The following is a 16,133-nucleotide window of genomic DNA, read 5'->3' as shown; positions in this document are numbered from 1 at the left end:
CATGCTGTGATGTCTGCTCCTCAGAGAAGCTCCCGTGTTATATATGTCAAACTTAAAACCAAATGTAAATGAATATGCAGAAAAAGAGGGCAGCATGAGGGAGGAATGAATGATGTTTCTTGGTTAGAATGAAGATGACCACCACACCCACTTTGGTAGCATTCCCTGTATTATTAGAAGCAAACCCACACACTGCATCTGGAATACCACCTCAAGAATAAGAGGGAGATATTTTTCCTTCAGCTGGCATGAATCACAGAATGTTGATGTAGGATGAGAATGAATGAACAAGTACAGAAAGTGACAAACAGTACTGAAATAGTAATGGATTGCTATGAAAAACAGACTCTGTCAGTCACAAAAATTGGTGCAGAGGGAGCTCTGGGGGCAGGAGAACCCTTTTGTCAGTGTTTGATTAGTGTCACATTGCCTCCATGTATGGGTTCACTCCATCACCCCCCTGCATTGTGTGACACTGCCACATTGGAGAGATAAACAAAAGAAGTTTAATGTGCCATGCTTCTAGTAGCTGAAGATTGATTGGAAAATCCTCGAAAATGACCTGTCTGATAAGGTCATGGTTCCTGGAATAAGCAATTAGGTGAAAAATAAACACATCTTAGGGATTCATAACATGCACTGAGTGACATCGATTGTAGTAATCTAGCAAATGACCCCACACTTGTATTCAGCAATAAACATATGAGTGCTGTATCATGCCAGTGACCAGCAACCGAGTGGTGTGTTTTATCTTGCAGAACCAATGATGCTCACCTTTTGACTCAATTAAATGTGCATGTGGATGGGGATGAATTGGTGATTTAAGGCCATTCTGTGGTTCCCTGAGCTGCTGTCCTTAAGGAAAGTGCTTGGGCAAAACCTGGCCAGAGGGAACAGGGAGGGATGAGAGCTGGTGCAAAAATAAGGATGACCTATCTGCCTTTACTTAGAGGCTTCTCTCTGCTTTCTTACAGGAAGTGATTCTGAAAAGGGCAGCAGACCTGGTAGAAGCTCTGTATGGTATGCCACACAACAACCAGGTGAGTGCACTCCATCTACAGCTGGGGCTCCTTCATTCAGTTCAAGAGCTTAGACTAATGAGAACTATGGAAACCCTCCTAGTGGCTTGGGCTTGTGCAGCCCAGAGTGTCAGTCTTTCAGAGTGTGTTGCAAGGCTATTGCAAGTCTTCCTTCTTTTGTAAATCTTTTCTTGCCTTCTCTAAGGAGTCCTTTTTTTTCTTAAGAGAAAGGGGGCTCTATTAAAAGGGCTATATGCTCAACATCTAACAACTTGCTGAGACAGAGTTTGATTTCTTTCAGGAGATTATTCTGAAGAGAGCAGCAGACATCGCTGAGGCTCTGTACAGTGTACCCCGCAACCACAGCCAGCTCCCAGCGCTCACTAACACCTCGGTCCATGCTGGGATGATGGGTGTGAACTCCTTCAGTGGACAGTTGGCTGTGAATGTCTCTGAGGCCTCACAGGCCACCAACCAGGGTCAGGAGAACTCCTACTCCCTCTTACTATTTATTTGGCACAAAACTTTTTTTTTTTGATAGAATAAGAGAGCATAAGAGGTCACAACACTGAAACTTCCTTTAATGTGGTGGGGCCTGGGCTTAAACCTGGGTTGTTCACATGGCAAAGCATCACATGATTCAAGTGATCTATCTAGCCAACCAGACAATTTTTATTTTAAAATGATTTTTCCAGGGCCAGAGGCACACAGGATTAAGCACATATAGTATGAAGTGCAAGGACCCACACATGCAAGGATCCCAGTTTGAGTCCAAGCTCCCCACCTGTAGAGGGGTCGCTTCACAAGAGGTGAAGCATGCTTGCAGGTGTTTATCTTTCTCTCTCCCTCTCTAACTTTCCCTTCCCTCTCAATTTCTCTCTGTTCTATCCAAAAAAAAAAAAAAAAGAAGAAGAAGAAAAGAAAGAAAATAAATGGTCACAGGAGCAATGGATTCATAGTGCAGGCACTGAGCCCCAGTGATAACTCTGGAGACAAAAAAAAAAAAATTCTTTTTCCCCATATAAGGAGATATCTAGTTACCTAGGGGGAGGGTAATCAACTAAGATTACCAAATTGGGGTTCTTCTCTGCCTGTCTTGTGGGGCCACCCAGTCTGTGCTTGGCCCTGCTCTTCATTCTGACTTCTCACCATAAGCCCTGACGTCAGACCACAAAGGGGGCTGGAATGAAACTTCTTCTGCAGGGCTGAAACACAGCCTCCTTGCCCAGGGAATAAGAACCCACACAATCCAGAGTAAGGCTCCTCAACTTGGATTTATTTCACTCCAAAATGATAATTTATAGGCCCTGCATTGCCACTTCTCACAGCCCTGCTAAGTATTTATGATCTCCTAAGAAATGTGTCTCTTGTTTGCTTCCCATTTTAATCAGGCAACTCTCACTGGAACCCCAGGCTCATGAATCAACCAGCCCCTTCCCAGGGGGCAGCAAGGGCCAGGACCTGAATCTTCCCAGAGCACCCCATGCCACCCTGTCAGACCACAGCCCTCACCCTGTTTTGTCTCCACCCAGTAGGTTTCACCCGCAACTCCAGCAGTGTGTCACCACATGGTTATGTGCCCAGCACCACGCCTCAGCAGACCAACTATAACTCTGTCACCACAAGCATGAATGGATACGGCACTGCAGCCATGTCCAACCTGGGGGGCTCCCCCACCTTCCTCAATGGCTCCGCTGCCAACTCTCCTTATGCCAGTAAGTAAGGTGTCTGTCCTGTGTTCCCAGAGCCTGGTCTCTCAATCAAAGAGGCTCAGAGATGCTCTACCCCTGACACATACACAAGGCAGCCTGACTAAGGTCTCTGCCCACCCCACCCCCCAAAGTCTCTCTAACACTTAGAACTCTACTGCAGCCCTAAGCAGGGACAGAGCTAATTGGCAGAACCCAGGATTGGGGTCAGATGGCTTTCATTCCTGCTTCTGCTAGCTATAGGCTGGCAGATTTGGGGAAGTTCCCTGCTTACCCTAAGCCTCATCATTCTTGGATGATACTTGAAGATAGCAGCTTGTACAATAAGACACTCCCGATGTCTGGCATACAAGAGATGCTTTCAGTAAAGCTAAGAGGTAATCACTGTGACAGCATGGTAATAAGTGATGGTGGAAGTAGAACATAGAATAAGTAGTCTAAACCCCGAAGCCCTACCTTTTAGGAATATAACTATTTTTTTCAGTGCTTGTAGTGCTTTGGTTTTTCATCTTTGTGTTAGATGTGTACTGAAAAAAAAAAAGCTATCTCTTCTCAAATCTGGCAAGACTTAAAAGAAAACCATAAAAATGCACGATGCTCTTTATGCTTTGTATCTCTACAAAGTTTAGCTTAAAGGAAATTTTTGTACAACTTCTAGGTATCTAGAGAACCTCAGGAAACTAGAGTTTTTGCATCTAAAATATCACAAGCCCCATGTCTCTACAATTACCTGATATCCTTCTGATGATTTTTATGCCAATAGATAGCCAAGTCCGTCATTGGTAGTGAGGACTCCTCTGTGTGTAAACTTAGGTATTTGGGGAAGGATAGGAGATGATGTAAAATCAGACTATTCATGACTTCTGAAGTTATGGAGAGAAATGATTTCTGGAAGTGGTACTTAGGACCCCTAGATTTCTAGATAAGACATATTCCTTCCATCCTATTTGATAAAAAAGAGGGAGATAGAGATAGAGAGGTAGAGAGATACCTGCAGCACTATTTCATATCACGTGACACTTCTTACCCTGCAGGTGGGGACTAAGAGACTTGAACCCTGGTCTTTGCACATGATAATGTGTGCACTCAACCAGGTGCACCACTGTTTGGCCCTTTCTGAATGAGTTTTTATGTTCAGTATATGTTGTATTTTGTATTTCTATTTTTATCTGTTTAGAATCATTGGCTTGATGAGCATTAACCACTACCTCCCTGATAATAAACATTTTATCTGCTCCAGAATCAACCTTTGAGGCCAGTTTTAATTCAGATTTCGATTTATGGAAAATACCTTTCTTGTAGCTCTCATCCCAGTGTTCTCCCATCTACTCATCAGAAAATGTTTCCATCCTGACTTGAAAATTAAAAGGTGGCATTCTTAATTAAATCAATAAACTAATTGCTATATGGTAGCAATTCAATTTAGGGGCCTGGGCTGCTGTCTCCCCGAGCTCGTGCAGGCACCCAGTCCCTTCAGCCTGAGATTGCATCTGTCAGCCTCTGGAACTCCCAACACTTCATTCCCATTAATTGATTTCCTCCGTGCTCACAAATACAGTATTAAATTCTCAGATAGGCTCTCAGATGGGACGGTTTTATCTGCCTAAATGCAAATAAAACAATAAACACCAAACCTAGCTGTTTTGAATTCGTTGCCTCTGTAATATTTAATTATTCATAAACCACTCATGTTGAAAAATTCCAAACAGAATTAAAAAAAATAAAATAAAATAAGACATCCTACCAGTGAGCCTCCTTTCTGGAGGGATGGCTGATCACTAATAATGTTATAATAAATGGAACTACCTGACTATATTTCAGCCCTTCTTCTGCTAAGCACCCCCTCCAAACTCCCCACCTCTAAATACACATAATGATCACATTTGCCAAGGAGATTAATTGCCTTCCTCAGTGAACCAGCAGGATTTCAAGTATAGGAATATTTAAAAATCAAACCTCCAGTGCAGGAGTTTTGCAATTTAAATGGGTGTTATTATTGCACCTATTTTCACATTTACAAATCCTAAGAGATGTATAAAAATTCTGTCCTCATTAGAAGAAAAAGTACAGTTTAGGAAATGTTTGTGGGAACTCAGGATGGAGTGAAGTGGTCTGCTCCATCCAGGGATTGAAGCCTATGGTGCCCAGTCAGACATATAGGGGGTGCTCTCTGCAGTGGCTTCTGTCTCCCAAACCTCAGAGATGTTTCCTTTGCAGGCTGTGGAGTAGGAAGAGCCCTGGACAGAGTTTTGGGGACTCCTGGATTCACAATCTTTACCTTTGTTCTTGGATACATAACTAGATTCTGTCCTGGGCCAACACTTGCTCAGGTGTAAACACCAGGTCATGGGCTTTACCAGTGACATCAAAGGAAAGAGAAGCAGAGATTCTTGTGAGCCATACCATGATGTGTTATGCTGACTGTAATATGTGAAAAATAATGCCAGGAGGTGAAGTATCTAGCACTTAAGCGACATATCTGAACAGCATTAGAGAGGATTCATACTTTTTCCAAGGAGATAGGAGGAGGAAGGTATGAAAGCTCCAATCTTGGGTAGGGTGAACAGTGTGGGCACCAAATCAGTCTCCTCAAGTAGCCAAAAGTTTATCAGGTAGTTCAGGTAGGAAGGGAATCAGGGAGGACAGTGCCACCCTCACACACCTCTCCCTCAGTGCCACCCTCACACACCTCTCCCTCTCTCCCTCAGTGCCACCCTCACACACCTCTCCCTCTCCCTCTCCCTCTCCCTCTCTCTCTCTCTCTCTCTCTCTCTCTCTCTCTAGCTTATGGCTCTGTAAGGCACCCAAGTTGCCCCATCATTGATTACCTGTACCCTACCATTACAGAATGTCTATGCAAGGCTCTATCCACTGCTTCTGACTGCACAAACACTGATGCCAGAGACACTCTGATTGGTAGTTCTCTGCTCTCCCCAACCCTGCACTGGCTGTTTGCTTATCCACCTGGCTTTCTACCCACCTATGTCTACACTGTTGAGCATTTGGGTCCAACCATAGCTTTAAGAGACCAGGAACTTTACAGGGAGAGGGGAGAATGGGGATGCATCTACTACCATCCACCTTTAAGCTGGAATCTGGGTTTTGCCTCTAATCCCCACCTTCCCACACCAGTGACCATGCCTGCTCAATTCAGTGCTTGCCTGCCTCCCTCCCTCCTTTCTTTTTCTTTCTCTCTTTCTTTTTCTTTCTTTCTTATTGCCACTACAGCTATCACTGGGGCTGGGTGTTTGCATGACACATCCATGGCTCTTGGTGGTCAATTTTTTTTTTGTTTTGTTTTTTTCTTGGTGGTGGGGAGGATAGAGGAAAATTGAGAGGGAAGTGGGAAATAGACACTTGCAGCACTACTTCAACTCTCATGAAGACCCCCACCCCCGACAGGTGGAGATAGGGACAGGGGGCTTGAACCTGAATCCTTGAACACTATAATATGTTTGCTGCACTTGGTGTACCAACCCCCAGTCCCATCTCTCTAAATGTTTTGCTGTAGCCTTAATTTAGACCCACCCTGGAATGCATCCCCTGAGTACTCCTCCACAGTTTTCTTTGGTTTCCCTCATCTTGCTCCAGAGTTGGTCCTGTCTGTGCTCACTTAAGTCACTGTTTTGCGCTACTATCTCCTTCGTAACATTTTTTGTTTTCATGGCCTGAGAGGCTCCTCGCTGAGATATAGAAGATCACCAGCAACATTAAGGGGTGGGGGCTCCAGGGGGTAAAATCCCAGAGTGTGGGTGGTCTGATCAGGGAGGCTGGGGCTGCTGGGTGCCAGGAGAGATGCTGACCTGCCTGCCTTGCCCTTCTTAGTTGTGCCATCCAGCCCCACCATGGCCTCCTCCACGAGCCTCCCCTCCAACTGCAGCAGCTCCTCGGGCATCTTCTCCTTTTCACCAGCCAACATGGTCTCTGCTGTGAAACAGAAGAGTGCTTTCGCCCCTGTTGTCAGACCCCAGACCTCTCCACCTCCCACCTGTACCAGCACCAATGGGAGCAGCCTGCAAGGTAAGCCCCGAGCCCAGCAGTGTCAGCCTGATGCCCCTTTAGCTCCCAGTGCAGCCTGTGCCTTGCTGCCACCAGGGTCAGCCCTGAACCCCACTGCCTCTCCCTCCCCTGCCGGTTCCTTGGTCCCCCATATAGCTGCCCTCTCTTCCAGTTCCAGCAATCACTCTCAGGCCTTGGGAATGCTGCTTCCCCTACTAACACCATCCTTTCTCTTCTCTCCTCTCCTCTCTGTGTCTCTGTTGTCACCATAATCAGACCAGTCTTTTTGTGGATTCTAGCAAGTTGTTCACTGCAGAATCTCTCCCGGTACTGGCCTTCTCCTGAAGTAGCTCTCTCTGCATTCCCTTCCTGTTGCCTGTATAGCCATGTGTGGGGAGCAGGGGGGGCTGGCAAAGGGGAGATGTGAGCCCTGGGCACAGGAGCCCACAGACCTGAGGACTTGTTCCATCAACCCAGGAACTCTAACTCAGTCTCTTCCCCCAGAGCTTTGTAATTTAGTGTAGGGAGGTGGAGAAATCTCTTAGCTTTTCTGATGGTGCTTTGAGCAAAAGTAGCTTCAGATTCCAAACTCTCCTCTTTCCATTTCCCAAGCCTTTCATTATGGGTGTGTGGGGCTGGGGGTGGGGAGGCAGGCAGGATGTGAGAAGAATGGATCCCAGAAGCCTCAGTAAGACAGCTGCCTGTCACTGCAAAGGTCCTCACTGCTCCCCAGTAAAGGTGAGGGCAGCTATGCCCCCCATTTTACAGAAGAGACAGCAAGGTGTGAGAGCAGAAAGGTCTAGCCCCTTTAGTTTTTGACACTTCTGCCCACATAGCTCTTTCCTGCAGGTTAAGGCAAAGCATGGGACATGGGCAGATGGCATTCCCCCATACCAATACCACAGTCAGGGAATCAAAGTTTTTATTTCTGTTATCAGCTAGCCTGTATATATCAGACTGTTTCACCATGCAGATGATGTAGTGTCTCCAGGTGACATTGCTACATGGTTGACTCTGTGAGGAGCTGACACACCAGGCCCTTGACAGGGCCACCCTAAGTCCCCACTCAGGGCACCCAGCTTTCTAGCTTTGTCTCCCCAAGTAAGAAGCTCTGCCAGATGCTCAGGAGCATACCAGTGAGCTATGCTGTGTACCCTTGGGCATGGCCCTAAAGGAGGCCCAACATCATTAACCTAAAATATTATTATTTTATGTATGTAAACACTGCTTACAGTGTTTTTTGTTAGTTAGTTTGTTTTTGTTTTCTTTTTCATAGAGGGTGAGACAGAGGGAAGGAGATACCTGCAGCACTGCTCCAATGCTCCTGAATTTCCTCCCACCCATGCAGGTGGGAATCCTTAAACCCAGGTCCTTGTGCATGGTGACGCATATACTCTACTGAGTGCATCACCACCCAGTCTTGCTTAGACTTTTCAATACTCTTTAAATTCTCACCATCCAAACAGGCTATGTCCAGGGCCCAAGTGATCAATATTGTCTGGGTTAAATGAACAGAATAGAAAGTTGGTTTTCTATTTTTACTTTTCTTCATCTGTTAATATTGCTTGAGGGACTCTCTTGCAATGCCAGACACACCATATAATTTGGTAGAAAGTACTAAGGAGACTAAGTCCTATGGACAGAGGCTTTGGATGCTCCCCAGAAAGGCCTGTGCTCCCTCTGGGGGGCCTACACTTCACCCCAACCTAGGGAGGCAGAGCTTGGCTGAGCTGTCTACTCTGAGCAGACCTGCCCCCTCGTCTTTGCAATGGCAGTGTCTTGAGGTACCAAGTGAAGGTTCACGTTGACACAGCAAGCTCCAGTCAAATCTAGGGCTCATTCGAGTCTTAGAGGAACTGTGTTTCCACCCAATCCCAGATCTTTAAGGGTTTAAGTTGTTCTACATTTGGCAAGAGGCACTTCCTGTTTCTATGAAAAATGGCTTATAGAGGGCTTAAGAAAAAGACTCCAGGAGCTTTTGGACTGCAGAAGGGCTCTTGCAACACAACACTTGGATGATTTACGTGTAAATGAATCAGAAACATGTGGATTAGATTTCCTTGTGAATACAGATGGGTTTGAAAATTAACGGAAAAAGTTTTGGCAAAACACTTAAAAAAAAACTCGAATCTAAAGCATTGGTGGGGGAGGCAGGAGACCTGTGGAGACCAAGGGGTTCAGAGTATCAGCCCCGCTCCCCTACTGCCCCCTCCTCAGCAGGTCTGGGTCCACTGCAGAACTTGTGATAGCCAGGGCTCCCTTAAGAAGAAGCAAAAACCAGGCACCAACAGACACACCATCAGGCACATTCTTCAGACATGAGAGCTGGGAATGAAGAGGACAGTTCCTAAGGCACAGTCATCACTGACAAGCTGGCTAATTTAGACTCAGGATTGCCAACAAGGAGAGAGCAAGGCCTCCCTCGGCTCCAGGAGCCAAAGATGGCTGCCTCTAATTTCTGGTGGGAGCACTTGGCTGGTTATTACCACAGATTTCCAAGAGGCCGCACTGTCTTCAGTTTTTTACAGATAGAGAGCCAGCCAGTGGCACACCTGGTTAAGCACTTACATTACATTTTCTTAGGACAGCCCTTTAACACGCACTGCTTCCCCATGAAGTATGTCCTGAGGGGAAGCATCTTTGTGGTAAGAGAGTAAACATAACCCAGAGAAGTTGATCCTTATAGAAGGTCACACAGCTAGCTGAGTAGCAACAATAACAACAGTTAGGTTCTCTTGGGTCTTTCCTAGTACCTGAGACAGATCAAGGACACTGCATGCTCTTATTTCATTTAAATCTCAGACTGTCCTCATAATATCAAGGCTCCTGCAGATCCCAATACAGAACATTTTCTAGTGGAGGAAGACAGGATCCAGGAGATAAGACAAAATCAAGGGATTCAGAGGTGAATTCAAGTGATTCAGAGGTGAAAGCCCTGTGGGCTCCCACGTTCCACCAAATAGCGTTATGTCCAGCTTCTATTCTGCAGGTTCTAAAAGATGTCAGAGTCACCAACCCTTCCTTTTCAACCTAGGCTACAATCTAGGGACACAAACCATTCCAGAAACTAAGAGAGAAGCAGTAATAGAGAAGACATCCCACAGTTAGATGAATCAAACTTTCTCTCCTCTTTTCCCCCCAACCTGTATGCCCTGTGAGGTGAGCAATGTCTTCTGTAGCTGGCATCTTCTCTGAGCTTGAGGACCCAAATGAAGGGGTACAGACTGCTGGTCCAATTCTTCCTCTTCCAGCAACTACAACAGTGTCATGGTGTTCTTGGGGAATTTGCCAGCAGTTGGATGGGTTTTAATTTTATATTTTGGAAGCAGAGGAGAGTGACAAATTGAAAATCTGCACTATTTTGCAAAGTTTGGGACGGCAGCTTTCCCAGCGGTATTCAAACTATGCAACTCAACAGTTATGTTTTAAAATTGAAATCAGATTCCAAAGGGACACTTAGGGTCTTCTTTTCTGTTAAAGACACATACATGGGCTGATATATTGTCCTTCTTAATAAAGTACATGTATATTTTGTAACAGAAATTTACTCTAGGGGAGATGTATGTAAGTCTGTGGCTTCATAGGCCACCCGCATTGTGCTGTGTAGGTAGTTTCTTCTACCTAATTTCTTTGCTTTCTTCAGTGGGATGTTTGGATACAAAACTTTTGACTCCTTTCTCCTCTTTCCACAGCAATATCTGGCATGATTGTTCCTCCCATGTGAAAGAATTGCCTTGAAGAATTTTATTCATGAAGAGGTTGGATTCTGCTACAAAGAGTAATTGGATACAAGTCCCAGAGTGGAACTTTTAACTCAGGCCTTTTTAAGAGGAATCACAATAACTGCAGATTTTTAAACAAACAATATCATCAACCTTGCAAATACTGAAATTAGAAGTAAGGGGGGTGTCTGTAAGTGCAGGGTGTTGGTTAAAGTCAGACCTCCCAAGTGTTGGGGGGAATATATTTATTCTGTGTTGATATAAAAGCAAATCCACTTTTTTCCTTTTTTTTTTAAAGCTTAATTCTGCAATCATTTGTCTTTTATAAACCGTAAAGCTGTATACAAGGGACACTATAAATATGACTCCATGTTTTAATTTATGATGTTTTTAAAGTCGTGTAAAGGGAGAATGAAGTGGTGATATTTAGAAAAAAGTTTTTAAAAAGAAGGAAAAAAAAGAGCTTGTATGGGACAGAGTAGGAATGCCAGTTAGATTTTTCTAGAAAACTAAGGGTCGGCTTTTGCGCCTTAAAGCATTTCAAATGATAGTTAGCCCAGAACCCTGCATTTTTAATATCTAACTTAACATGCCATCCCTTAGCAGTGCAAGCTTATTTATCTCTTTTGTACTGTTGTCTTAAGTAACTGTGTAATTAAATGCAGCCTGGAAAGTTTAAAAAGTGATGTAAGTGATTACATTTTCCCTTTGACTCAGAAAGAAAAAAAAAAAAGGAAAAGAAAAAAAAGGAAAAAGTAAAAGAAAAAAAAAAAACAGTGCCTCTAGTCAGATTGTTAAACTACAGATTTAAACGTGATAGCATTCTCTCTTTCATATGTCAACTTCTTCCAAGCCACTTGAGAACATGGTGGCAAATATCCTGGGTGAGACTCTCTTTAGAGACTTCACAGGACAGAGTCCAGGCACATTATGCCCTCTCATCACCAAGCCAAACCCCACGACCCACAAGTTTACTTATCCTCAAGGCAGCCGGACAGACAGCAGCCCCCTTTCTCTGGGGAAACTGTGCTCCCATAGCCGACCCTTAGCACTAACTACAGAATAGATTCAAATGACAAGGCAGAGTGCTTAGGAATTAAGAGTGGAAAGGAAAGAGAGAAAGAAGGCTGAGCCCGTGCAAACAACCTTTTCTGTTCTATAGGAAGTTTTGTTCTCATTATCTGGGAAGTGTTCTTACAGTGAAGAATAAATTGCAAAGATGCAGCAAAGCTCTGAGGATGCATTTGCCTGATTTTTTTTTTCTTTTGCAGTTGTGGTTTTTTTTTTTTTTTGTATGTAGTTATAAATACTGTAGACTTTTTTGTGATTTTTTTTGCCAAAGTTGCTGTTCTATTTATACATTTTAATGTCTTAAGATGGTTTTTCAATATCACAAAAAGATTCTACTGCATATTTTGAAAAGAAAAAAAGCTCACTACCTTTACCTTGCACATATTTGCAAAGTTAATTAAAAGGCTTTTGTTGTTTTAAAGGGGATTTTGTAAAATATCCATATAAATAATGTATTTATCTTTGGAATTTGTACATTGCTTTCCCCTTCCTTTTCCTCCCACCCACTGGTTTATTTTATTGTGTATGTTTGCTATGTGAGAAGTGCGTATTTGTTTGGTCACCTACAGTTGTATTAGCTGTCTCAATGTGATTTTTAAACTCTTCATTTATAGTTATTTTTAGTATTGTTTAAAACCATGCTTTGATTTTTTTAATTTCCACCCAAAGCCATTGTCTATTTTTGTATTATTTGTAAGTTAAGGAATTTTTTCCAATATATGGCAAAAAATAGTAGCATATTATTCTTGTAGCATTTAGTTCTGTAGATTAAAAAATGTATTCTTTGCTTTGGAAGCTTAAAAAAAAAAGAAACAACAACAACAAAAAAAAATGCTGTTTTACTCTATTAATATGCATGGAATCTCTCCCTTTGGAGTGACGCATTTTCTGCATTAAATTCTGGGGGAGAAACTTCATAGAAATCAATGAACATACTTTCTTTCTTAAGTCTGCTTGTATATTTCCTCTGTCTTTCACATAAATATAAACCAGCAGATTGGATGCCTTAACAATGCAAATCATATTCATTTCACTTGTACATTGTAATCGTGCACCAGAACTGTCAGTCATCACTAACATTCTAAGAAAAAAGGAAAAGAAAAAAAAAACAAAGAAATGGAAAAGCACAAAAGAACTGTTTTTGTTACCTTAAGACAATGTAACTTTTTCTAGTAGAGCAAGAAATTTACAACAATGCTGCAACTGTGCATGCCCCCCTATGGATTTTGCAATGGTTTTCACTAGACTGTCAGAGTGCGATTTTTATGGGTGGGGGTGGGTGGGGAGAGGGGAGGTGTGGGAGGGAGTCAAGGGGGAGGAAAGCTGATTTTTCATGGTGAGAAATAATCATGATGAATAATAATGATAATAATAAACTGGAAAATGTAAGCAAGGTGGGCACATTGCTTCTCGGTACTCTTAAAGGTGGTCTGAATTGGTGAGGTGGCTGGCCTGAAGCTGTGTATACTTTAAAGCCATATTTTGTCTGGTGAGCCCCTTGGACTGTTTGCGATGGAACAGGCAGCTGGTGAGGTGTCCCTACTCAGCTCAGACCCTGTCGACAAATGCCACCCATCTGTCAGCCCTGTGTAGTGGTTAGCATTTTCTCTTGAAAGTCCAAAGAACCTTTAAGATGTGTAGGATTTGTGTTCTGTTGCCTCTATTCATACAGATTAAGTGAGAGAGACATTCTTGCCCTCTGACCCTTTCTTCAATACAAAAATTAAGAGTGCAAAGGTTCCCCGAGATGCAGAATATGACTTTAAGAAGAAAATGGAACAGAGGAGTAGATTCAGATTTCAGTGCTGGGGTGGGGGTGATTCAGCTTGGGGATGCCTGGATTGTGGATGGAGCCCTGGCCTCACACTTTCCTAGGACGCAGCTTAACCAAGTCATCTCTAAAATCTACTAACCTTTCACCTTCTTACCTGACTTTTTGAATAGACACACACTGTACAGTTCAATTGTTAGAGAACCTAACTACTGTAGAGATTGTTATAATTTTTTTTTGCAAAAAAAAAATCAAGCTGTAAAAACTTTTCAACTTTCACAATATTTAATTAAAGTTACTTTCTGTCTGTGACCTGCAGCTCCTAGTTGTGTGTTCATTTCTCAAGTTCAGAGCAGCCAGGGTCCAGGCATGATGCAAAAGGTCTGGGGTGGCTATCACTCAGCTGGGTGTTGACACCCAGGGAAGAGAAATTTGGGGAGTCCTGGGGACACCCACCCACTTTTCTTTGTCAAACCTGGAAATTTGCTCATTTGGAATGCAAATTGAACACGCACAGCGTACTGCTGCCCTCTGCTGGCGGCTGCTGGTCGCACACTGCCCACCCAGCCCCCCTGGGGGAGCAAAGTCCCAGCAATTTCACAGGCCAACCAATGAGATCCCCCTGCCGTGACATAATTGTGAATCTAAGATCTGGCCATGGAAGAAGACCATCCTCTGAGCTGCAAGTCTGAACCAAGCTCCTCACATCCAGCTGCTAATTAATCCCAGTGAGCCTTCTGGTCAATTAATTATGTGCCCTGGCTCATTGGGAAGGAGGCATGTGTGAACTCAGAACCTCCTATGATCTATAGTTCCAAGTCCCATGTGTATCAGGCACTGCCCTCTTTGGGACCAACCAAATTTATCTGGCACCAAACAACCCACGAATGCCCAGTCGGGACATACTCATGTGACAATGTTCTACAAAGTTCTATCGACATCCTAAGTCTTTCCCACTGCACACTCAATGCTTCCTCTGCTTTTGCAATTATTGGACATGATAAGGTTAACAGGGCTTGTTAAATGCCTCAAAAAAAACTCAGAAACTAGGCTGTAGACCAACAGAAACTTGATGGCCAGAGCTAATAGGTTGTCACGTCACCCCCCTCATGATCATGGATCAGCAGGTCTTACTGACACACTGGTGCTTTCGAAAGAGGCCCAAAATGAGACAGAGGTGGAGGGTATGACAAAGAAGGTACTAATCAGAGAAGCTATCATCCTTTATTTCAAAAGGTAACTTGGGCCAAGTTGCTTGATGCAGTGAATAGTTTGGGGATTCTATAACAGATGCAGGAAACAGAAAAAAATGAACAAGAATACCCTGCCCTTTGGAGACACACAGTCTCAGACAAGCAGATCTACATCCAGAACATGCTCAGCAAGAATGGGTGGGATGAATGTACCCGCTTAGCCACATGCTGACTACTCTTCCTAAGGACTACTCCCTTGAACCACTCATTTAATCATACATACATACATACATACATACATACATACATACATACATGCATACATACATGTACAACTTGAATGTTAGCTATACACCCAGTAAGAGTGAGGCACAGTGGGCTCCTCTGTGCATGTGCCCAGCAGCTCTGCCCTCATGGAGTTTGTAGTTGAGTATATGAAGCAGACATTATACCTTCACATTAGTATAGATTAAAAGCCAGGAATAACACTGAACAAAAAGTCCAGAGTGTTCTGAAAGTATTTCACAGTGAGATCTTATTTCACCTGAAGGACTAGTGAGAGAGATGTTTGACTGAGCTAAAGGGTGGGTGTGGGGGCTGGGCAAAGGGAATGATGATGTGAAGGTCTGAGTTTGTGAACTAGGGGTGAACATGGTACACTGTAGAACTGAAAGTTACAGGACGATACTATAGTGCTCTGGAAGTTAATTCAGAACACACACTGGACACATTCTTGGATTTTATTTATTTTTTGACAGAGACAGAGAGAGAGAGTGAAAAAGACAAGAGCACCAATGTTTCCTTCAACATGGTTGAAACTAGGCTCAAACCTAGGCTGCACATATGGCAAAACAGGACACTATTCAAGTGAACTATTTCACCAATAGCATGTTAGAATACCAGTGTGCCTTCCATAGGCAAACCAGCGTAGTTATGCCTGGAGAGCCTTTGGCACCACTCAGACTTACTCCCCTGTACTAACTTGTATCTGTGACAATGCTGGTGAAGGTGTGGGATGGGCTGGGTAAAAGGTGGAGAGTCAAAGGATCCCTTGCTTACTTCAGGACAGTGGACCCAGTACAAGATATCTTTCATGTTTCAAAAAAATGTTAGATGTCTTGGGACACTGCTTTTTTTCCCCCTTGGTATGGAATTTATGTTTCCCAAAATGTCGTCAAATCTAAAAACTGTCTTTTGAAGACATTGCATTGGGCCAACAAGGTCCATGGATATTTAGAATGTCAGGTTAGGTCTTCTGGACAAAAGAAAAATTACTATAGGGATGCCTACACAGTCACAGAGAATGTCCTCTCATTGGAGATGCAGGCTGTGAAGAAGGGAAGGCCTGAGTGGTGTGGAAGGGAACTCTTCAGAAACCTGCAAGGGAGTCTCTTCACAGGCGGTGAAGTATGTCTGCAGGTGTCTCTCTTTCTCTCTTCCGCTCTGTCTTCCACTCCTCTCTCCATTTCTCTGTCCTATCCAACAATGATGATGTCAATAACAACAATAATAATAACTACGACAACAATGAAAAACAACAAGGACAACAAAAGGGAAAATAAATAAATATAAAAAAATCAAAAAAAAAAAAGACAAGGAGAGTGGGGCATGGAAGGCATGGCTGGTACCTGGGAACTAGCTACATGGGG

At 43.5% G+C, this 16,133-nt stretch overlaps 1 protein-coding gene and 1 long non-coding RNA gene across 10 annotated transcripts in view; one reads left to right on the top strand and one right to left on the bottom strand.

The window, feature by feature from the left end:
- Nucleotides 1-13,603, top strand: part of EBF1 (EBF transcription factor 1) — a 433,103-nt gene extending 419,500 nt beyond the window's left edge. For 5 of the 9 annotated variants that reach the window (XM_060198065.1, XM_060198063.1, XM_060198062.1 and 2 more), the window contains exons 12-16: nucleotides 975-1,040; nucleotides 1,321-1,498; nucleotides 2,552-2,734; nucleotides 6,554-6,748; nucleotides 10,420-13,603. In XM_060198065.1, coding sequence (XP_060054048.1) covers nucleotides 975-1,040; nucleotides 1,321-1,498; nucleotides 2,552-2,734; nucleotides 6,554-6,748; nucleotides 10,420-10,451 — 654 coding nt within the window. In that variant the 3' untranslated portion in view covers nucleotides 10,452-13,603. The remainder of the gene's footprint in view (nucleotides 1-974; nucleotides 1,041-1,320; nucleotides 1,499-2,551; nucleotides 2,735-6,553; nucleotides 6,749-10,419) is intronic. The other 4 variants (XM_060198064.1, XM_007528648.3, XM_007528650.3 and 1 more) reach the window with 1 other exon arrangement.
- Nucleotides 1-16,133, bottom strand: part of LOC132540219 (uncharacterized) — a 994,902-nt gene that overhangs the window by 895,857 nt on the left and 82,912 nt on the right. The gene's annotated exons all lie outside the window — the stretch shown is intronic.

The sequence above is a fragment of the Erinaceus europaeus genome, chromosome 9 (assembly GCF_950295315.1).
Source record: "Erinaceus europaeus chromosome 9, mEriEur2.1, whole genome shotgun sequence".
In the NCBI taxonomy this organism is placed as follows: Eukaryota; Metazoa; Chordata; class Mammalia; order Eulipotyphla; family Erinaceidae; genus Erinaceus; species Erinaceus europaeus.
The sequence above is the reverse complement of the archived record's forward strand: the minus strand, read 5'-3'. Positions and strand labels throughout refer to the sequence as shown.